The 24,086-nt window shown below is 35.7% G+C and overlaps 1 protein-coding gene across 2 annotated transcripts; it reads left to right on the forward strand.

Moving 5' to 3' along the window:
- The first annotated feature begins 7 nt into the window (after positions 1-7).
- Positions 8-24,086, forward strand: LOC127872748 (ATP-binding cassette sub-family B member 10, mitochondrial-like). Of its 2 annotated transcripts, XM_052416123.1 has the most exons (12): positions 10-617; positions 1,434-1,637; positions 2,158-2,360; positions 9,276-9,410; positions 14,132-14,278; positions 14,709-14,844; positions 16,647-16,742; positions 17,453-17,659; positions 19,098-19,177; positions 20,214-20,394; positions 20,868-20,911; positions 22,245-24,086. In XM_052416123.1, the coding sequence occupies exons 1-12, from the start codon at positions 335-337 to the stop codon at positions 22,506-22,508; spliced, it is 1,980 nt and encodes a 659-aa protein (XP_052272083.1). In that variant the 5' UTR covers positions 10-334; the 3' UTR covers positions 22,509-24,086. The 2 variants fall into 2 exon arrangements, with proteins under 2 accessions (XP_052272084.1, XP_052272083.1); XM_052416124.1 differs by lacking the exon at positions 9,276-9,410 and having other exon boundaries at positions 8-617.

Below are 24,086 nucleotides of genomic sequence, written 5' to 3' on the forward strand. Positions count from 1 at the left end.
TTTGGATCTATTGCATACGTAATGGTTGTGTCATGCCTGTTCTCTGGAAGTTCACCAATGTCAAGTTAACTAAAGATCCTGAATATACTGATTTAAGTTTATTGGAAATTCAGCACAATCAATGATTCAGCGAAAAAAGTGGAGGCTATATTTGAATAAACATTGCTAAATTAATTTAATGTTGTAAATTAGGACATCCTTAGAGCTCAGTGCATAGCCATAGCTGACAGTCATAGCATATGTTTACACTTCACATAATGGCATGATAATGATGAGGTTACAGTCAATTTGATGCTTGTGGATTTTCTAATTTCTCACAACTTTATTTGCAGCCATGTACCCATGCATCAGTCGCAAATGTGTACTCAGCTATTCAGCATTTTTAAGTCATCTTACAAGAACCTGTATGACAAAATGTAACAAAGCCAATCCAACACAATCTACATTTACTAAATACAGTAACACCAGAAAGTTCTCCATTACATCAGCTAGACTCCGCAGAAATAAAGACTTGACAGAGCAATCACCTAAACAGAATAAAAAAAAAGATGGATTTAAATTTTCTGAATTAAGAAGACTTCTTAACGTAGCATATGAAGATAAATGGAAAATTGGAGGTACATGCAATCATAATAATATGTTTAATTTATTCATTTATTTTTGTCACACTATTTAGGTATTGCATATTATTTTGCTATGTATGAAAATGAGGAATAAAATTATTTAAATTATATTCTACTTAGCAGACAAAAATTAATGTAGATTGTTTTATAAGTGCAGTAGTTCAGTTAAATCAGTGAGGTTTTCTTAAAGGGGGTTTTGATTAAGATTCTGATTGTGCATATCAATTGTGTAAATTACTGTTTATTGATTGTTATTTCACATTTCTTTTATCAATTATCTGCCATCTTGGGAAAATGACACATGCAACAGGTTTGCATAGCAACATTAAATCAGATATGTTCCATTTCATTAGCGAACCAATAGATATGTCCGATGTTTTTCAATGACAACTCAATATGCCATTTAAGCACTTGTGGAGAAATATGTTTCATATGCAATGCTTAAATAGCCGCTAATCTATGATGGGGGGCAATTAATAAAACATGGCTATAAATCAAGTACTGTAATGGATTAAATCTAATAAACTTATTACTAGATAATATATGCATGGAGTAAATAAAGGTTGAAGCCCAATCAGAGTGACTGAAATGCTGCCTTTGCACACATTTTGGCTAACAAGTTTGATCAAGAGGCAATATGTTATTGATTGGGAGCATTGCGGCTTTTGCCTTTGAATAGGGTAAAGTGTCGCTTCAGAACAGTGGTATGGCGCAGCGCCACACTATATGTCATATATTAAAAACGATAGAAAACTCGATGAAAATGTTTTTAGTTACCTAATTACAAGCACATATGAATGTAATTTTCAGGAGCTATCAGTCTGCTGTGTGTATCAAGTGCAGTGGCTTTGTCAGTTCCCTACTGGATGGGAAGGATTATTGATGTCATCAACCAGTCTGCACATGATGGTACTCTAATGGAGAAGCTGAAAACAATATGTTCTTTTCTGATGCTCGTCTTTGCTCTGGGAGCGCTTGCAAACTGTGGACGAGTCTACCTCATGGATATAGCTTGTAAGGTTGTTTAGAACTTAAATAGGTACAATTTAAGTAATTACTTAGTTCTTACTACTGCTTATTTCATTCTCTCTTGTTGCTTAACCAATTTTTTTCCATTTTTAAGCAATCATTTCCTTTGAGAATGTATTAAGTTCAAAATCTGAAAACATAACCCCTTAAACAAATATTAAATAACAAATATTTTTACCGCAAGTGTGTACATTGAATTCACTACTATTATTATAAATTTAGACGCCTGAAATGCATTTGAAATTTGAAAAGACACTATGAGAGACTTATAATGAAGGATAAAAAAGCTCTTATCTAACATAATAATAGTGTTTTAAGTAGAGGTCATACTAGTAAATTAGCACATTTCACAAAACTGGTGAATACTGTAATAGTATTTATTGATTAATTTCTTAATGTGCAAGAGTAAAATCCTATATTGTTTTATAATTTGAAATATTGAAAAAGTACTGACTTGATCATGTGATCACATATTGATGTACATTATTTACTTTACATTTTCCAGGTCAACGAGTTGGCTTTCGTATTCGAGAAAAGTTGTTTGCGTCAATCATGAAACAAGATGTAGCATTCTTTGACAAAACTAAGACTGGAGAATTGATTAGTCGCCTTTCATCTGACGCCGACAAGGTGGGGAATGCTGTGACGTTTAGCATCTCAGATGGACTTCGTGCTTTGGCCCAGGGTCTGGGGTCTTCTGGAATGATGGTAAGCTTGAAGCCAGGGCCTACATTTATGGATGTTGTCTAGCCTTTTTATACTATCAGTAAATTTTTGGGTCAATAATCAGGGCTCGACATTAAAGGTAGTCCGACTGTCCGGGACAACCAAATTGTTAGTCCGGACAAGTAAATAAAGAAATTTGCTAGTCCGACAGGACAAGTGGTCATTATAATTGTATAACTTAGAAAAAATGCCTTAAAAGCCATTATTTCTGTGAACTTTTCCGAGTATAGTTTGTATACGTTTAATCGTCCAAGCCAGAGATATTCCGATAGTTCCATGTGATACATGTACTACACTGAACTGTTCACAAGGGAAGCAACCATTAACATTTTTTTTCTTTGCCAAGATAACAAGAATATTCTCCCTTGTAAAGAATATGCATTTTACGACACCGTTACACACCTATCTTACAGACAATTAACGTAGTGACGTCCTCCCTATGTATAGAATGATTTTTTTTTAAATATCAGTTAAGTACTGTACATATACATCACTTTTAACATTTTCTGTTTGATGTTGGCAACACACAAGTTTTTGTTAGGTATTATGGCTTTGTATAATGTTTAAAAATCAATAATATTGAGTTTTCCTGTTATTCTAGTCAGTTCTTTTTGTATTGAAATTGCTTACAATTATGTTTACATGTAATTTGAACGATTCAAGTCTTTTTGATTTGAGCATTTTGTATTATTACATTATTTTGCAAAGTACTGAGCAGAATAAAGATATAATGGTCAGGACAAGTTGCTTTTTGGTCAGGACAAGTGAAATTATGGTCTACTTGTCCGACTGGACAAGTGGCTTCAAAAGTTAATGTCGAGCCCTGATAATATGTTTTGCTTTCCTGGGCACAAAGTGCCCAAAGGTAGCTACTGTGATCACTCTATGTCTGGCGCTGGGGTCATACGTTGTGCCTTTAAAGCTGTAAGCTTGTTATCTCTCTAGAGTCCACAATTTGTATGACCCTATTCAAAGAAGGGATATATTGTTTTGCTGGCTGTGATGTCGGTAGACCAGTCTGAATGTTGGCATACCAGTTTGTTTCTGATCAATAACTCTTCAATTAATTGACCGCTTGAAAATCATTTCTGATCAATAACTCTTCAACTAATTGACCGATTGGCTTGATACTTAAGATGTGCATTGGACTTGGGCTGAAGATAACCTCTATTGAAATTGGGGTCACTAGGTCAAAGGTCAAGGTCAATATTACACTAAGTGTGAACATCGTTTCCATTAAATAACTCTTCAACGAATTGACGGATTGGCTTGATACTTAAGATGTGCATTGGATTTGGACAGAAGATGACCCCTATTGAAATTGGGGTCACTAGGTCAAAGATCAAGGTCAATATTACACTAAGTGTGAAAATCGTTTCCATTAAATAACTCTTCAACGAATAGACCGATTGGCTTGATATTTCACATGTGTATTGGCCTTGGATAGAAAATGACCACTATTGAAATTGGGGTCACTAGCTCAAAGGTCAAGGTCACTATCACGCTTAGTGGTTTCCGATCAATAACTGGTCAACGAATTGACCGATTGGCTTGATACTTCTCATTCGCATTGGCCTTGGACAGAAGATGACCTCTTTTGAAATTGAGGTCACTTGGTCAAGGGTCAAGGTCAATATCACACTTAGTGTGAAAATTGTTTCAGATCAATAACTCGTCAACCAATTGACTGATTGGCTTGATACTTCACATGTGCATTGACCTTGGACTGTAGATAACCCCTATTGCAATTGGGGTCACTAGGTAAAATGTAAAGGTCACTTTCACACTTGGTGTGAAAATTGTTTCAGATCAATAACTCTTCAATGAATTGACCGATTGGCTTGATACTTCACATGTGTATTGGCCTTGGGGTCACTAGGTCAAAGGTCAAGGTCACTGTTACACATAAAGAGTACAATCAGTTCCGATCAATAACTTGGCTTGATACTTCTCATGTACATTGGCCCTGGACAGTAGATGACCCCTATTGAAATTGGGGTCACCAGTCAAAGGTCACTGCTTCACACTAAGTGTGAAATCGTTTCCTATAAATAACTCCTCCACTGATTCACCGATTGGCTTGATACTTAAAATGTGCATTGGCCTTTGACAGTAGATAACTTCTATTGAAAATGGGGTCACTAGGTCAAAGGTCATGGTCACTTTTATACATTAAGTGTGAAATCGATTCCGACCAATAACTCGTCAACTGATTCACAGATTGGCTTGATACTTCTCATGTGCATATGCAATGGACAGTAGATGACCCATATTGAAATTGGGGTCATTAGGTCAAAGGTCATGGTCACTGTCACAATAATTGGGAGAAGTGTTTCTTATCAATGACTCATCAACAAATAGACTGATTGGCTTGATACTTCCCATGCGCATTGGCCTTGGACAGTAGATGACCACTAGCTATACTGGGGTCACTAGGTCAAAGGTCAAGGTCACTGTCTAAATAAGTGTGAAAATGGTTCCGATCAATAACTGGTCATCGAATAGACCAATTGGCTTGATACTTCATATGCGCATTGACCTTGGACAGTAGATGACCCCTATTGAAATTGGGTTCACTAGTTTAAAGCCCTGTTTTGTGCGGGGGGGGGGGGGCATATGTCTCCGACCTTGGAACACTTTTTTTATCTAATCTTGATGAAGTTTCTTCAAAATGTTTATCTGGACAATCGCTTGGCTTAGTTTGAATTTGAGACTCCAATGATCAAAAACTAAATCACCAGGTAAAAATGTAGCAAAATGATGTTACCACTCTAAAGACCACATTTATGACTCAATTTTAGCGAAACTTGACCAGAATGTCCATGTTGACATTTTCTAGTCATCATTGAAATCCGAGTCTGGGTCAGGTGTGCCCAAAAACTAGGTCACCAGGTCAAATCTCAGAAAAATCTTGTTACCACTCTTGAGGCCTTATTTATGACACAAAGTCAGAATGTTTATCTTGACAATATGTGAGCATATAATTTTTGAATGCAGTATTAAAAACTAGAAGACAAGGTCAAATTTTACAGAAACCTTTAAACCTCTCTGAAGGCTACATTTATTACGAAATCTTAATGAAACTTAATCATAAAGTTTATCCTTTACAATGTGTAGTCTTAGTTTGAATCTGGGTCATGTGTTACCAAAACAGAAGGTCACCAGGTCAACAAAAAATGTTACCTCACTAGGGGCCACATTTTTGACTCTAGCTTGATGAAACCTGTTCAAAATATTTATCTTTACAGTATCAAAAACAAGTTCAAATCTGGGTCAGGTGCGTCAAAAAACTAGGCGACCAGTTCAAATTTAACAATGACTTGTTACCAATTTTGAGGCCACTTTTATGGCTCAGTTTTGAATAAACTTGGTCAGAACAGGGCTTTTTTATGCCACCAGAACATAGGTTCTGGGGGCATATTAAAATTGCACTGTCCGTTAGTATGTCAGTTAGTTAGTCTTTCCGTCCGGATTATAGTTCCGCTCAATAAGTCAAGCAATTGCCATCAGATCTTCACCAAATTTCATGAAAATGTGTGATTCAATAACATCTAGGTCAAGTTCGATAATCTGCAAAATTGACCCAGACACTCTTGAGTTACGGCCCTTGAATCATCGTAAAAAAATTATTTTTTTCTTGTTTCCACTCAATAACTCGAGATTTTGTCATCAGATCCTCACCAAACTTCATGAAAATGTGTAAGGCAATAACATTGAGGTCAAGGTCGATAATGGGCCAAATTTACCCTGACACTGCTGAGTTACGGCCCTTGAATCATCGTCAAATTGTTGTTTTTTTCTCGTTTCCGCTCAATAACTCGAGCAAATTTCATAGGATCCTCACCAAACTAAATGAAAATGTGTAAGGCAATAACATCTAGGTCAAGTTTGATGATCGGCCAAATTGACCCAGACACATGTGAGTAATGGCCCTTGAATCAGTGAAAAAGTGCGTTTTTTCTCGTTGCCGCTCAATATCTCAAGCAAATATCATAGGATCTTCGCCACACTTCATGAACATGTGTAAGGTCATGAGATCTAGGTCAAGTTGGATAATCAGCCATATTGACCGAGACACTCCTGAGTTACGGCCCTTGAATCATCAAAAAAATTCTCATTTTTGCTCAATAACTCCAGCAATTGTCTTCGAATCTTCACCAAACTTCATTAAAATGTGTAAGGCAATTAAATATAGAATAAGTACGATAATCAGCAAAATTTACCCAGGCACTTCTGAGTTACGGCCCTTGAATCATAAAAAATTGCCTTTCCGCTCGAAAAATGCTCTTAACTTCTATGTGGCTTCCGAATTTACCTTCATCATTATTTGGTATGCATGTGTATATGGACAAAGCCTTTCCATACACTCACAAATTTTGACCCCTTTGACCTTGACCTTGAACCTTAGGGTCCGCGTTTAGGTTTTGAAATCTGTGTTAAGGTTTCGAAAAAGCGTTTTTCTGGGGCATATGTCTTCCGATGGAGACAGCTCTTGTTTCCTTTTTATAAATGGCCTGATATTGGTACCTTCCCCCAAAAGAATGACCCCTTCCCTTTAGAGAATTTATTGAAAATGATGCAATTTTCCCCAAATTTCAAGTTAACATTGGGACATTTCTTCCCGTTTTTCAGTTTTGTCAATACATGATTTTTTTCCCCAAAATGGACAGCCAGACCCTTTCACCAAATAAAAAAAGCCCTGCAGAATTTTTATCTTGACAAAATGAGGGACACATGTTAAAATCTGGAAGTTAAAAAACTAGAGCACCAGGTTAAGTCTTCGGCCATTGGTGTCCGTACACTCAGGTGAGCACTTACGGGCCATAATGGCTATCTTGTTCTCAAATGATTTGTCATGGCTATGAGATTTAAAAAATATGCTTGATAATGAATGCACATGCTGACCATTGTGTATTAAAAAAAAATAAGATTCAAACTGTGTGCTCCAAACAATAGTGAAATGTGATATAAGATTACAAATATTTAAATATTTTAATTTTAGTTAGTGAGCTTTCATCATTAAAAATGATCTGCACTATGAACAATCCATAACTCCAGAAAAAAATGCATGCACAATTTTTGCGCCTTACCACTTACGTTAGGGCTTAAATCTGTGTCCTAGCATGTGAATTAACTTTCAATATGTTATAATATGCATGCAGTCCAGATTTTTATTGCTCCATGCTTCAAATATAAAACAGGGGTGTGACTTTCCGCGAATCCGGGGATTTCCGCGGATTGGGTTGTCCCGGGGGTCACTTCTGAGATTCGCGTAAATTCGTTTTAAATAATGTGTGTGTGGGGGGGGGGGGAATGGTACCACCGAATCAGCGGAGGTTTTTCACAAGCCGCCGGAAATATCCGCTGGTATAAATCTCTCCGCATTTTACACTGGTAGATTCTGCCTACGCATTTTTAAAACGCGCGATATAATTTGCTGTCGTTTCCCAATCTTCCAATTTCTTAAAATGTGTTTGGTATTTCTAAGCTGATTCGCTTCCAAATGGCGCCGTTGCGAAGCGAAAATTAAGATTATTGAAATGACAAATAGCAATCGAATTAACAACTGACATCATATAGTTTGATATTAATAATGAAATGTGTTTGTCAACGAAAGAGACTACATTTTAGATACAAGCAACACATATTTTGTTTAGAAATGTGCACAGTGAATTTGTGTCACTGAAACCAGTGTTTGCAAATTGGAGTTAGTTTACTGGGGAAGTCAAACAATTTAGAAGAGTATCGTTTGAACATGGAAATAGACAAACATGATTTGAATTATATGTAAGTGAATCTGTGTATAATCAGATTCATATGCATATTCTGCTTCATTATGTTTGTCACGCTGTTCAATTAACTGAAATAGCATTGAACTGAAGATGTGAAATGCAAGATATTGAAAGGTAAACAAATTATATATATTAATTTAACTCAGTTTAATACATCATTAACACAAGAAGAACACACAAGTGTGTTTATTTATATTCGCCATTTTCATAGTAAAATCAGTCCAGGGCCCTCGTTTTGCACTTTTTACCGCCGAATATCTGCGGCTTCCCCCATGAAAAAAGTATTCTTTTTTCCCCTATTATACATGTAGCTAAAAATTCCCCCCTCCCCAAAATTTTTTTTTATATTTTTTTTTAGCTTTTATACCTATGTTGCCTGCTGGTTTCGTGCTACTAACCTTTGATTAAATGTATATCTATGTAAATCACATTAAAATATTATAGTGCAAACATGTACAAAAAAATGAAGTAATGAGAGACTAAGTAAAAAAAATTCCTCATAAAAGGTAATAAACGCGAAATTTCCCCCTCATGACGGCTGTGGGTGGCTTCCCCTGGCGGCAAGAGAGGGCCCTGCAGTCGACAAAATTTTCCTCCCCTCTGACTTTGCCTCAATCACACCCCTGTAAAAGCATTAGTGAGCTATTAATAATGCTGGATTCACACCTTCCATTGGATTTTCCCAATGAGGAGAAATGACAAAATTCCCAATTTTTCATTCCAAAAATTCCTAATTGCCATTCCAAAAAATGACCAAAACGAAGGAAAGATATGTCAATTTCGTTCCAAAAGCGCATGATCTTCTAGTGAAATAAGAAAATGAGCTCTCCAAATGAATATTTCTACAAATACTTAAGAGAAGTGTAGAAAAATAACTAGATGGGTGTGTGCTGTAAAGTACCAAGCAATTAAAAAGACCCATAATTCCCATTTGAAGATTGAGCATTTGAATTTTCCCAATTTCAGGGTTTCCTCGCACTTGTTTTTTGTGGTAGACCAATACTTTTCACATTTGGGCAAAAAATGCTGCCTTCATATACAAAAATGCACTGACAAAAACCCAATTTATATATGGTTTATGTTTACTTTTTGTTTCATATTTCAGATTTATACATCGCCCAAACTTGCCCTTGTATCCTTGTGTATAGTTCCACCTGTCATAATCCTGTCTAAGAAATTCGGTGCTTATTTAAAGAAGATCAACAGAAATATACAGGACTCATTGGCAGGAGCCAACTCTGTGAGTACATCAGCAGCAATTTGCCAGAAACATTTTTAAGGAGTCTGAGATGGAACTGCACATGTAAAATCCTTTTTCAAGTTCAAATGTCAAGGTCACACATTAAAGTTTTAGGTCAAATAGCCAAAATATGTAGACACTTTTTCCAATCCTTACCTTAAAAACACTTAATTGAAGGTTATTATACCCGATTACTGGTAATGGGAGCTATATAGGAGTCACTTTGTTGGTCTATCCCGAAAATTTCATCCGATCTTCACCAAACTTGGTCAGAAGTTGTATGTAGATGATGTCAAGGTCAAGTTCAAATATGGGTCGTGCCGAGTCAAAAACTAGGTCACAGGGTCACTTAGTGCGTTTTAAACCGTAAGTTTGTCAGCACCATAACTATGTCATTTATCGTTAAATTTTAAAATGACTTGGTACATTGATCACCATCATGGGACGGTTTGTCGCGCGATAGAAGTACGTCAACATCTCAAAGGCAAGGTCACGCTTGGAGTTCAAAGGTCAAATGCATGTCCGGGCCATAACTTTATCATTTATTGTGAGATTTTTAAAATCATTTGGCAAATTTGTTCACCATCATTGGACGGTGTGTCGTGCGAAACAATTTTGTCGATATCTCCAAGGTCAAGGTCACACTTTGAGTTCAAAGAAAGGTCAAATGCATGTCCGGGCCATAACTTTATCATTCATTGTGGAAAATGTGTTCACCATCACCAAGGTCAAGGTCACACTTTGAGTTCAAAGATAAAAAATTGCCATAAATAAGCTTGTCCGGGCCATAACTATGTCATTCATTGTGAGATTTTAAAATCATTTGGCATATTTGCTCACCATCATTGGACAGTGTGTCGCGCGAAAGAATTACGTTGATATATCCAAGGTCAAGGTCACACTTTAAGTTCAAATGTCAAAAATGGCCATAAATGAGCTTGTCCGGGCCATCACTATGTTGTTCATTGCAAGATTTAAAAATAATGGTACATTTCTTCAGCATCATTTGCCGGTGTGTCGTGCGAAAGAATTACGTTGATATCTCCAAGGTTAAGGTAAGACTTTGAGTTCAAAGGTCAAAAATGGCCATAAATGAGCTTGTCCGGGCAATAACTGTCATTCATTGTGAGATTTTAAAATCATATGGCACATTTGTTCACCATTATTGGATGGTGTGTTGTGCGAAAGAATTACGTCAATATCTCCAAGGTCACACTGTGAGTTCAAAGGTCAAAAATGGCCGTAAATGATCTTGTCTGGGCCATAACAATGTCATTCATTGTGAGATTTTAAAATTACTTGGTACATTTGTTCACAATCATTGGACAATGTGTAATGCGAAAGAATTACGTCGATATCTTGAAGGTCAAGGTCGCACTTGGAGTTCAAAAGTGAAAAATGGCCATAAATGAGCTTGTCCGGGCCATAACTATGTCATTCATTGTGAGATTTTAAAATAACTCTGTACATTAATTTTGTTCACAGTCATTGGACAGCCTGTCATGCGAAAGAATTCAAGAGTTCAAAGGTCAATATGGCCATAAATAATAATGGCATAATAATTCTTAAAAATCACCATTTAGATTCTCTTGTTTTGTGAAGACAGCTTGCAAAATAGTCTGTGTCAATGCGGCATGTGGGGGTATACGTCACGTCTGTGACAAAGCTCTATTATTTTTGTGACATTGTCACTCTTGTTTTGTTAGCTCACCTGAGCACAACATGCTCATGGTGAGTTTTGTGATCGCTTTTTGTCCTTCGTCCGTTGTGTGTTGTGCAGCGGCAACATTTGCCTTGTTAATTCTCTAGAGGCCACATTTATGGTCCAATCTTCATGAAATTTGGTCTGAAGATTGGTTTCAATGATATCTTGGATGAGTTCGAAAATGGTTACGTTTGCTTGAAAAACATGGCTGCCAAGGGGCGGGGCATTTTTCCTTATATGGCTATAGTAAAATCTTGTTAACACTTTTGAGGCCACATTTATTATCTGATCTTCATAAAACTTGGTCAGAAGATTCATCCCAATAATATTTTGGATGAGTTAAAAAATGATGCCTGTTGGTTGAAAAACATGGCCGCCAGGGGGCGGGGCATTTTACCTTATATGGCTTTAGTAAAACCTTATTAACACTCTAGATGCCACATTTATTGTCCAATTTTTATGAAATATGGTCAGAAGATTTGTCTTAATGATATCTTGGATGAGTTCCAAAATGGTTACGTTTGCTTGAAAAACATGGCCGCCAAGCGGCGGGGCATTTTTCCTTATATGGCTATATAAGGCTATAGTAAAATCTTGTTAACACTCTAGAGGCCACATTTATAGTCCAATCTTCATGAAACTCGGTCAGAAGATTCATCCCAATAATATCTTGGACGAGTTCAAAAATGATGCCGAATGCTTGAAAAACATGGCTGCCAGGGGCAGGGCATTTTTACTTATATGGCTATAGTAAAACCTTGTTAACACTAGAGGCCACATTTATTTTCCGATCTTCGTGAAACTTCGTCAGAAGATTTGTCCAAATAATATCTTGTTATCTCAGGTGAGCGACTTTGGGCCTTTCAGGCCCTCTTGTTTTTAGCTCACCTGATCACAATGTGCTCATGGTGAGCTTTTGTGATCGCCTTTTGTCCGGTGTGCGGCGTCAACATTTGCCTTGTTAACACGATAGAAGCCACATTTATTGTCCTTTCTTCATTAAATTTCATCAGAAGATTCATCTCAATGATAGCTTTGACGACAAGTTTGAAAATGGTTACGGTTGCTTGAAAAACATTGCCCCCAGGGAGCGGGGCATTTTTTCTCATATGGCTATATTTTGCTATAGAAAAACCTTGTTAACACCAAAGGCGAGATTAATTGTCCGATTTTCATGAAACTTACTGAGAAGATTTGTCCCAATGATATCTTGGACAAGTTTGACAATAATTTAGGTTGGTCAAAAAACATGGCCCCCAGGGGGTAGGGCATTTGTCCTTATATGGCTACAGTAAAACCTTGTTAACACTCTAGATGCCACATTTATTGCCAGAACTTCATGAAACTAGGTCAGAAGATTTGTTTCAATGATAGCTTGGGCAAGTTCAAAAATAGTTTTGGTCGGATAACAAATAGTTTTGGGGGAATTTTTCCTTGTAGGCTATCTATTACTATAGTAAAACCTTGTTAACACTCTATAGGCCACATTTATTGTCTGATCTTTATGAAACTTGGTCAGAAGATTTGTCCGAATGATATCTTGGACGGGTTTGAAAATGGTTCCGGTTGGTTGAAAAACATGGCCTTCAGGGGGCGTGCATTTTTCCGTATATGGTTATAGTAAAAACTTGTAAACACTCTAAAAGTCACATTATTGTCCAATCTTCCTAACACTTGGTCAGAACATTTGTTTTAATGATATCTTTGATCAGTTTTAAAAATAGTTCCGGTCTGTTGAGAAAACATGGCCACCAGGGGTCGTGGAAACTATCCTAATATGGTTATAGTAAAGCCTTGTTAGCACTCTAAAAGTTACATTTATAGTTCACTCTTCATAAAACTTGGTCAGAACATTTGTTCTAATATTTTGGTGCTGCACAGTCAGTTTATTTGTATCTCAGGTGAGCGACTTTAGGCCTTTCGGGCCCTCTTGTTATGTGCAAATGTTCACAATTTTTAAAATACAGAAATCATACCATTAGTTATTCTATCACAACAAACAGTGCTGCCAATAATGATTAATCTGAATCATAGTATAGAGATATGTTGCCCAATTTTGCTATTGGATGGGAGGTTGAAACATTCAAAGTGTCCACAATATCTCAGCAGCTTCCTTATGTTATTTCCCTTTATGTGTTTTGAACTGCTGCCGTTGTGCATCCAATAGGATCAATGCGCTTTGAATTGTTCTCACAAAAGGTCTCGGAGCCAAATACTCATATTTTACCAGAAATAACACTGTTCAAATACAGAATAAGGATTGTTAAATGTATATTGTGTATGTTTAAAGTAATAAACTATACAAAACTGAATTTATTTTGATAGTGAATATATTCGATGATTTCATACTTCTGTCTAACAGCTAAAACAACAAAAAAAGCATTTACACAGTTTGAGTGTTTAGCAATTATTGATTACATGAACAAACTTTGGGCTCTTAATTAACCAGGTTTTCCAAAGGAAAAAACTGGTTATTTGATTGGCGAATGCGGGCGGGCTGACTGGCTGGCTGGCGGGCGGGCGGAACAAGCTTGTCTGGGCCATAACTTTGTCGTTCAGTGTGAGATTTTAAAATCATTTGGCACATTTGTTAACCATCATTAGACGGTGTGTCGCGCGAAAAAATTACGTCAATATCTCCAAGGTCAAGGTCACACTTTGAGTTCAAAGGTAAAAAATAGCCATAAATGAGCTTGTCTGGGCTATAACTATGTCATTCATTATGAGATTTTAAAATCATTTGGCACATTTGTTCACCATCATGGGACGGTGTGTCGCACGAAAGAATCACGTCAATATCTCCAATGTCAAGATCGCCACGACTAAAAATAGATTTATTTTAAAACACTTACAAAGGGGGTTAATTTTGTTTGTTCATTTCAAAAGTTCACTTTGAGTTGTCTCCCTTTATCAGATTTTTTTCACAATGAAAACCTGGTTTTGTGACAATTTTGTCCCTTGTTTTGTTATGTACCCTTGTTATGTACTGACTTTGATCTTGATATTGCTCCTGCAGGTAGCGGAAGAGAAGATCAGCAACATTCGCACTGTGCGTGTGTTCACCAAGGAGAAATTGGAAGTGGACACATACAAGTCTGCTCTCTTCAAGGTTTTGGCCCTTGGGTACCAGCAGTCATTTACCTCAGGACTATTTTGGGGCATGGTATGTTTGTTAATGTAATACTACACGACCATTATTATTAGCTTGACACCATTTTTCAGGGATTTCTTGGGCAGAAAAATTATCAGATTTTTGTTTTTTTGTGCAATAATTTTTCTAAATCATAACTTCAGTTAAGACATAATGATAAATAAGAGGGAAAAGCTTGTTATTTGATCGTAGCAGCTCGTTTTGTACAGCTAAAAACATTCAGAATATAATCCTTCAAAACCTTTGTATTACCATTTAAATACAATTCAGACTTGCATAGCCATTGTGTTGGTAATCCTGAAAGAAATCAACAATAACAATATATAAAGTAACCAAGTTTTTGCTGCACTGATATCAGTTGCTGAATAATATTTTTTTTATTATAGCAAACCACTTCCTCCTGTCTAATAAAAGAAGTGTATCCATATTCCTTCCTTTCTAGAATCAATTTGCTGGCAATATGATCATCCTGACTGTGTTTTACGGGGGCGGGTACCTGATGAATGAGTCCATGATCACCATTGGAGAGCTGTCAGCCTTCCTCATGTACGCAGCCTACATCGGTGTCTCAATAAACGGTAAATGTACTCTTCCAACATCTGGTTCTCATTGTCAGTTACATGTAGGTTGCCTACATTGATGTCTCACACTCAGTAACATGTATGATGCCTACATTGATGTCTAACACTCAGTTACATGTATGTTGCTTTCATTGATATCTCACTGTCAGTTACATGTAAGTTGCTTACATTGATGTCTCACTCTCAGGTTCATGTAAGTTGCCTGTATTGATGTCTCACACTCAGGTACATGTACTGGTATGTTGCCTAAATTAATGTCTCACTCTCAGGTACATGTAAGTTGCCTGTATTGATGTCTCACACTCAGTTTCATTTAAGTTGCCTACATTGATGTCTCACTCTCAGGTTCATGTAAGTTGCTTATATTGCTGTCTCACTGTCAGTTACATGTGTGTTGCATACATTGTTGTCTCACACTCAGTTACATGTAAGTTGCCTACATTTGTGTCTCACTGTCGGGTACATGTATGTTGCCTACATTGATGTCTTACTCTCAGGTACATGTATGTTGCCTACATTGATGTCTCACACTCAGTTACATGTATGTTGCCTACATTGATGTCTCACTCTCAGGTACATGTAGGTTGCCTACATTGATGTCTCACACTCAGTCACATGTAAATTGCCAGTGATTTTTTTTGCTCAAATTTACAGCCGAATTTCGCCTGCTTCCCAATCGCAAAAATACACGTTTTTCCCAAAATTCTGACCAAAATTTCCCAAAAAAAGCCCAACTTACAAAAAAAAAAAAAAAAAAAAAAAATTTTTTGTTTTTTTTTTTTTTAGAAAGAAGTCTCATATAACTTAATTATGATTTCTTAAATCTAGGTCTCAACTTTATTTTTTAAACATCTTACAAAATATATAACTTGAATTTAGTCATTTTTGTCCATAAATCATTCCCAAACTTGCCACTTTTATTGATTAAAAAAAACTAACAATTTGACCAGACTCCTTTTCTAGAAAACTCCCTGAACATGCACTTAAAAACAATATCACTTCTGTTTCTTATAATCCTATTTATAATGCTTCATTTTTCCCAATTTTATGGTTTAATGCGCTATTTTTCCCAATTTCACGGTTTATCGCGCTAATTTTCCCAATTCAAAAGGCACAGGCTGTAACAAATTAAAGAAAAAAAACCACTGATTGCCTACATTGATGTCTCACACTCATTTACATGTATGTTGCCTACATTGATGTCTCACAGTCAGTTACATGTATGTTACCTACATTGATGTCTATCTGTCAGGTATTTGTATGCCTGCATTGATGTCTCACACTCAGTTACATGTATGTCGCCTACATTGCAGGCTTGGGTTTGTTGCTAGAAAGTACAATACTTGATATAATCCTTAAAAATTGATCATCTTAATGTTGGTTTGATTGAAATATAAACCTGTTGGCTCATACTTATTTTATAATGTATTTGTGGTAATATTTAACACAAATTTTCTCTCACGACACTGTCTCTCGTTAAAATGTTTTATATGTCTAATGATGACATGATAATATAATTGAACCATGCTCTGTGAGAAGAGGTTTAATGGCATGTGCGTTTAGTGTCATCCTAGATAAGCATGTGCAGACCACGCTTTCCATTTGTTTTGTATTTACAAAGAAGACTGTTCTTGGAGAAAATCCAGTTTAGGCAGTAGATGTCCTCTTTGATTAGCCTTTGTGGACTTTCTGGGACAACATTTTACGCACATGCATTAAACCCCCTTTTCACAAAGCGAGGCTCAATTTTGCACTGAAATAAACAGACATCTGTCATTTCTTTAATGGTTGCATTTCAGGGTTGAGTGGCACATTGTCAGATATCAGTATCAGTCTAGGAGCCAGCACCAGGGTTTGGGAACTCATTGATAGGCAGCCAACCATTCCTGTCTCTGGTTAGAAATACTTCCCAGGGCTTTTTCCCATCTTTGTGAAAGGGCATTGGCCTCCTCATTTTTTGAAAAAAATGTGTCACACACTTTTTTAAATAATGAAATTTTGAATCACAAACTTTTTAAAATTGTGAACATTTAGTGGTTACTGTAAACATTTGATATGTGATTGACAATAAGTCAATCACATATCAAATGTTTACATTTACCACTACATATGCTCATTTACATATCAAATGTTTACAGTAACCACTAAATGTGATCCATCATGTTTATACATGTAGTAACCACTTAATATAATCAATAGCATATAAAATATTTACAGTAGTCACTTAATGTTGTGCGTATCAATTGTTTATGGTAACCATTAAATGATGGCAATCACATATCAAATGTTAACAGTAAGCACTTAATGTGGCCAATCACATATCAAATGTTAACAGTAAGCGCTTAATGTGGCCAATCACATATCAAATGTTTACAGTAAGCACTTAATTTGGCCAATCACATATCAAATGTTTAAAGTAAGCATTTTATTTGGCCAATCACTTATCAAATGTTAACTGTAAGCACTTAATTTGGCCAATCACATATCAAATGTTAACTGTAAGCACTTAATTTGGCCAATCACATATCAAATGTTTACAGTAAGCACTTAATGCCATCAATCACGATTATGAAAAACACTTTCCAAATTATCTATTGTGTTTCAGGAGGACTAATTCCAGCATATCCGTTTGTTGGCAGGATCGACTTTCAGGATGTGTTCTTCACATATCCCGCCAGACAGGATGCCACCATATTGTCCCGAATGAACCTGATCATGCCTGCGGGGAGTGTCACTGCAGTCGTCGGCGCTAGCGGCTCAGGAAAGACCACTATTGGGAACCTCCTCTTGAGGCTTTATGATCCAGATCAAGGTAAAACAAGTAGCAAATTAATTAAAACCTATTTATTTAAATGATACATTGAAAGCCTATGGTTTATGGAAACATTGAGTGAGTTCCCTGGGTAGAACCAGTACTTGGTATCTTTGGGAATTACCTAAAGAATGTTCCCACAGTGGGGATCCAACCAATAACCTCCGGTTTGCTAGTTGGACACCATATCAACTACGCTATGGTGACCTTAAAGAAACAAGTTAAATGTTATTCAGATGAAATGCCTTTTTTTTATTTCCATACAATTAGGAGTTTGTGTTTCCTTTCTGTCAATCCTTTTAGGTAGCATGGTTTCTTTTGCATAAAATATTTCTCGTTTGTGAAGTATCTGATGTAAACAAATTGTTGTGTTGTGGTTTATGCTCTTATTTATGCTATCATTTACTGTAAAACCATTAAATTTCGTGTGGTACGAATTTTCGTGGATTTCGTTGGTCCGCTGAACCATGAATTCAAGTACCAACGATTATTTATACATTTGTAATTTGAAATCAATCATTTTTGAATGCCATGTCGGGCAATCGTGCTATAGTAGTAGGACGTGTCTGAACTGTTCCCGTTTCCAACCATTCTGAAAGAGATTTGATTGAGCTATGCTAGTTAATACTGTATGTTGTTTTCTTGATACGTGTTTGGGTAATAATACTTTTTAAATCAGGCACGGTATTCAAACCGTACATCAACGATTGTTCTCTTTTACGTGATGTCGTCAAATTAACAGTTTGCAGATTTATCACATATGTCAATTGGTGCAAATTAAAGTTAAAAGAGACATAACGGTTTTCACACGTGTATTTTCGGGAACTTATTACTCAATTTTTACTACTAGGGGATCGATTGCGCTGAGAATTGCAAATATTGTCAAAACAACATTGATGGCAATTAGTGAGCGGGGACCCACAAGTGCGCCACTTTGTCTCTCTTATCGCTCTTATCGACAATTATCGGCACCACTTTCATGCCTCAGTGCACATTAACCTCAAGTCTTGCTGTCAACACAGATTAGCAGATTATGCTTCATTATTACTCTTGTTGTTTTAATAAAAGTTTAATTATTATGACGGTCAGTCTTTCCCAAAAATGTGAAATCCACGAAATTACGTGTCAACGAATAAGTTGTTTTTTATTAAACCACGAAATTTCATACAGACAAATTTCTATATGTTTACAGTAAATGCTATGCTATCCGAAACGTCGATAAATGGACATTGATAATTATCACATGTTGTTGTTAACTTATATTATGCAATTGTGTGGATTAATATATTCAACAGTATAACAGTTTAGAAGATTTGTTTACTTTATAAAATAATCATCTTTAATCACCCATCGGTTTCATTAATTTTATTAAGCTAATTTACATACTTGTATAGTAATATTACCTCAAATATGCTTAAATAAAAATTTTGCCTTCTAGGAAGCATATTACTGGATGGTGAAAATATCAAAAACTTGGACCCAGAATGGTTACGAAACCAAATTGGTGTCGTCAGTCAGGTAGTCCTGTTTATTTATCCCATTGGTTGACAAAATGAAATATATTGTAATCGCCAGAATATCTGTCTGTCAAGTGAAGGGCATTCAAGTAAGCTGAAAAAAATATGCCTCTTTTGCAAGTCTTTAAAACAATGTTAGTGTGGTAGTGATTGACTCATTCAGCTACTTGGCATTTTAGTTGTCAGGTTAGAGCTTGGGTTGCTACACCCTCTTTTCTCCTAGGCAACCTGAGTTCTATCCTGGCCCTCAAATCAAGTGAGTTTGGTTGGTGATCACCATACTGCACTGGTGGGGTTTCTCCGGGTACTCTAGTTTCCACCCAGAGCACAAGATCTAACCAAAATTGAATACCTTTCAGTGAAAAAAAGGATATTTGAGTTATGATCAAACATTTTGTGAGTCTAGTGAGTTGAGTAGAAACGAATGCTTGGACAATCTATTGATCCTCACATGTGTTTTATTTGCATTTGGAATGATTGCGGCATGGGTATAATTATTTGCGTTTACAAAAAAAAAAGATTCCATGATTTGAAAATCTTTAGGGAATGTTGGATTCACCCTGAAATAAACAGTAATGGGGTATATATAATAAATCTTGTAATGATATGACATGATGATAACATTTCCTGACTTTTCTATTAGAATACCTAGTGCAATGACGTTTCTTGAAAATAAAATTTAATACAAGCAAGCCATCTTTACAATTGTTATACATGAACCAGTTTGCATTTAAGGTAATATTTGTAAATTAATTTAAGCCTGGAAAACGGGGCTTGATGCCCGTGCATAATGTGTTACCCTAGATAAGTCTGTGCAGTCCTCTCAGGCTAATCAGGGACAGCGCTTTACCCTTTTATAAAGCAAGTTTCTTCTAAGCATAAATCCAGTCTTGGCGGAAATTGTTTTCCCTGACTAGCCTTTGTGGACTGAACAGGCTAATCTGAAACAAAACTTAATGCACATGCATTAAGCCCCATTTTCCCAGATCAAGGCTTATCTTATTGTTACAGTATATATCACACAATGTATCTTTTAGGAGCCAGCCCTGTTCAACTGTTCGATAGCTGACAATATAAAGTATGGGGCAAATGACCCTTCCAAGGTTACTATGGAGATGGTTGAAGAGGCAGCGCGGGAAGCATTTGCTGACATTTTTATAAAGAATTTCCCACAGAAATATGACACAATTGTGGGAGAAAAAGGTCTTATGTTATCAGGTAAGTGTTAAAAGTGACTTTGAAAAAATACTTAATTTGTTTTTGTCATATTTTTTTCTACACACATTCATGTAGAGATAACTTAAAGTCAAGTTGAATCATTAAAAACATGGATGCATTTCGATGATAAAGGCATTTATTGATGATGAGATATCCACCACTTTCATTGAAGTTTTTGGTAAATTACCCTTTTAATATGAACAAAATATAAATAAGATATACCGCATTTTATTGACATTTGAAGTAATGAAGCTCTGCCTTTGAGAGCTGTCTTGTGAATGGTTCATACAATATAGAAATGGGAGTGTTTTATAGCTCTGCCCTTGAGAGCTGTCTTGTGAATGGTTCATACAATATGGAAATGGGAGTGTTTTATTTTCAGCTGCAAGCTGCACATTAATGTGTATCATTTGAACATTGTTCATGTTATTGTTATTATTAATTATAAGGTTATTTTGATTTAACACTTTTAGGTGGCCAGAAGCAAAGAATTGCATTGGCTAGAGCCATTATTAAGGTAATTACTTCTCAGTATATTTTGAATTAAATATTGTTATTATTGCACAATATTGTAGCTTCAACAATATTGAAAGGTATACAAAGTTGAGTAGTGTTAAATACTTAAAATATCTTTTTAAAAGCCAAGAGTGTTAACCAATAATTTACTGGTATCTTGTGATTTATTAAAGATACATTATAATTAGTTAATAAGTAAACATAACATATAAAATTTAGTTTTTTTTTTTTTAATTGTAACAGGTAGTGTTTGTTAATGTTTAGATTGTATGATATTAACTTTTCAGTGCCTTAAAAAAGTACATGATTTTAGTAGCAGTAACTATAGTACAAACCCCATTTTATTGTGTATTGTCATTTTAATAAATACCAAGCAAATTCGTTGAATTGATATCCCCCGCCAAAAATAAATCTTGTGACAGACAGACGGACTGACTGACAGATGTTTTGACAGACAACGCCAATTCTATATCCCTTTGCCTTTGGTGGGGGATAAAAACCTATTGACCACTTAAACTGTTGTGTTTAAAACCTTTAATCACATGGTTTAGTATGGTCACTAACAAATTAATTTGTATACATTTCATTGAATTGCAATCTGTAAAGCTATAATTCTTGTTAAGACTACATAGATATGTGTAATTGGATTAATCCTTATTTCAAAGTATTTGTCTTGAGCCCGGCCACTTTAAATGACAAGGCTCAATATAATTTTGATTTAGATTTCACAAATACTGATCACATCATGTTAGAATTGAAATAATCATCTTTAACAAAATCATTGTTATTATAATCCATGTTTTTTAAAAACTCAAGCAGATACCCTCATGTATTAATTTCTACGTATCAGAACGCCGTTACATTGTTATCCCCCGCCATAGGCGGAGGGATATTGTTTTGGCATTGTCCGTCTTTCCGTCCCTTCGTCTTTCCTCCGTCCGGAGCCATGTCTTGGAAGTGCTTTGGCAGATTTCATTGAAACTTGGTATGGGTATACATGCATATATTGATAAGAGGATGATGCATGCTAAATTGCATTGTACACCATCTGTAAATAACGGTGTTTTGGCCCTTTGTATCTTGAAAAAAAGCCTTTTGAGTGTCAAATATAACACTTTTGTGTCCAGAAGCATATAGGCGGGGGATATCAATTAAACGAATTTGCTTGTTTATTGATCAACTGACAATGATAAATTCAAAATTCTTTCCTCTTTAAAACTTCAAATAAGCTTGGAGCTTCTAGTTCAAAGACAATGGTCATGGAATCAAGATGAATGTTGTATTGCGTTAAAATATAAATATATGTTTTCATGTAATGTCATACTATGTTACAGAATCCAAAGATATTGCTACTAGACGAGGCAACAAGTGCTTTAGATTCTGAGAGCGAGTTTTTTGTGAAGCAGGCATTGCAGCGCCTCATGGTTGGTCGAACTGTTGTAGTTATCGCTCACCGTCTCTCAACGATACGAAGCGCCGACCAGATAGCCGTGCTGAATAACGGTCTCGTGGAAGAGCTGGGAAAATACAGTGAACTCACCGCGATGGAGGGTGGAATATTTCGGAAACTGGTGGAAAAGCAGACGATAACGTTTTGATTTGAATATTGATAGTCTTCCAGGTCTCTAGGTGTAGAAAAGGAAAAAAATATAAGGATTATAGACAATTATGGTACAATGAATGAGTTTCACATTCCAAATTTTAGTGGTTATCACAACACAATAATTTATCTATGAAAAAAAATTGCTGTTCTTTATTTGGTTTCTTCTGTCTGGATTTATGAAGTGGGCTATTTATGTTAATTATGTATAAATATTCACTGAATTTACTTCTTAAACAACTTAACCAGTACATAAAACACTATGAAAAATGTCAGCCAACTTGGTGCCAAACCTTGCTTAATAATTATAAGTGTCCTCATAATCTAGTTTTACACACGATCACTTTGTGACAAGATGATTTTTAAATGTTTTTTTTACAATTTACAAAGTCATTATATCCATATCAATTTGTTAAATAACATGGCTGTCGGTATTTGTTATCGTTAAATATATTTTGTATTATTTAAGAATTGTATAGCATTTTTCTGCACTTCATCGGTGTATGAACTGTCGGAAAATTACGCCTAATTTGCATAAACGCCATTAGGTGTATTTTTCCCGACAGTTCATTCACTGATGAAATGCAGAAAAATGCTATTCAATTCTTATAATTACAACACAAAATCATCTTTAATCATCTTTAAGCTGAAATTCTATCGTGGTAAGGGTCATACAAGTCCTTAATCTAGCGAAGGAATCTATTTCCAGTTTCGGTTTCATCTCCGTGAAATGGGTATATCGTTGAAGTTCGCGCAAGAAATAAAACGTCATTTCGCTATTGACCAATACAAAACAACGCCATTAAGTTTCGCGCAAAACATAACGTCATTTTGGCAACTTGTTTATGACCAGAAAGTAGCGCCATGAATGTTCATGTTTAAATTTGCATACAAAGTGGGTTCATCGGAAAATGAAAAACAGGTCACGTGAACAAATTATCCTATCAGAACGCAGCATTCATATGAAAGTGACAGAAGTTGTAATTATAAGCTAATAATTTAAAGCAAAACTAAATAAACAATATTAAGGTACATCAATTTTCAAACTTTAAATTCACAAATTAAACAAAGTTGTGTGGTTTTAGTGAATATTTTGTCTACTGAATAATACCATGCCTCCTGTGCAATCTCAGCTTCAACATCACCAGCCTAGTTCTTGATTCAATATATCAATGGAGGCAGCTCCTACAGAATTTGATATCTGGAATGTAAATGTGGTCTATGATTAGATTTCCCCTTGTAAAATATTCCTTGTAACGCGATTGTTAATTCTTGGAAAAGATGAATGGAAATTGTAAATAAGTACATATTGGGTAAATATGCTTGTTGATAATATTAGCAATATGTCATGTTGAAAAGTCTGTAAGTCCCAAAAAACACTGAGCTAAGGGTGTTTGCTCTTTTAAAAGCTTGAAGTTTTGGATTGGTTACTTTTTTTTCAGATATTGAAAAATGATATAATAATTTAATGTCAGGGTGCTAAAAAGGTTTAATAAAATTTTGCATTTGTTTTGTATGGTTCAGTTCGTTGCCAGTGTTTTATAATATATAACTACAAATACACATTTTAAAAACA

The sequence above is a fragment of the Dreissena polymorpha genome, chromosome 3 (genome assembly GCF_020536995.1).
Source record: "Dreissena polymorpha isolate Duluth1 chromosome 3, UMN_Dpol_1.0, whole genome shotgun sequence".
Classification (NCBI taxonomy): domain Eukaryota; kingdom Metazoa; phylum Mollusca; class Bivalvia; order Myida; family Dreissenidae; genus Dreissena; species Dreissena polymorpha.

Excerpts from the sequence above, each read along its gene's own strand:
- LOC127872748 (XM_052416123.1), top strand. The coding sequence starts at position 335 with ATGTACCCATGCATCAGTCGCAAATGTGTACTCAGCTATTCAGCATTT. Across the intron at positions 1,638-2,157 it reads CTACCTCATGGATATAGCTT|GTCAACGAGTTGGCTTTCGT; the intron begins GTAAGGTTGTTT and ends TACATTTTCCAG. Across the intron at positions 19,178-20,213 it reads AAATTGGTGTCGTCAGTCAG|GAGCCAGCCCTGTTCAACTG; the intron begins GTAGTCCTGTTT and ends TGTATCTTTTAG.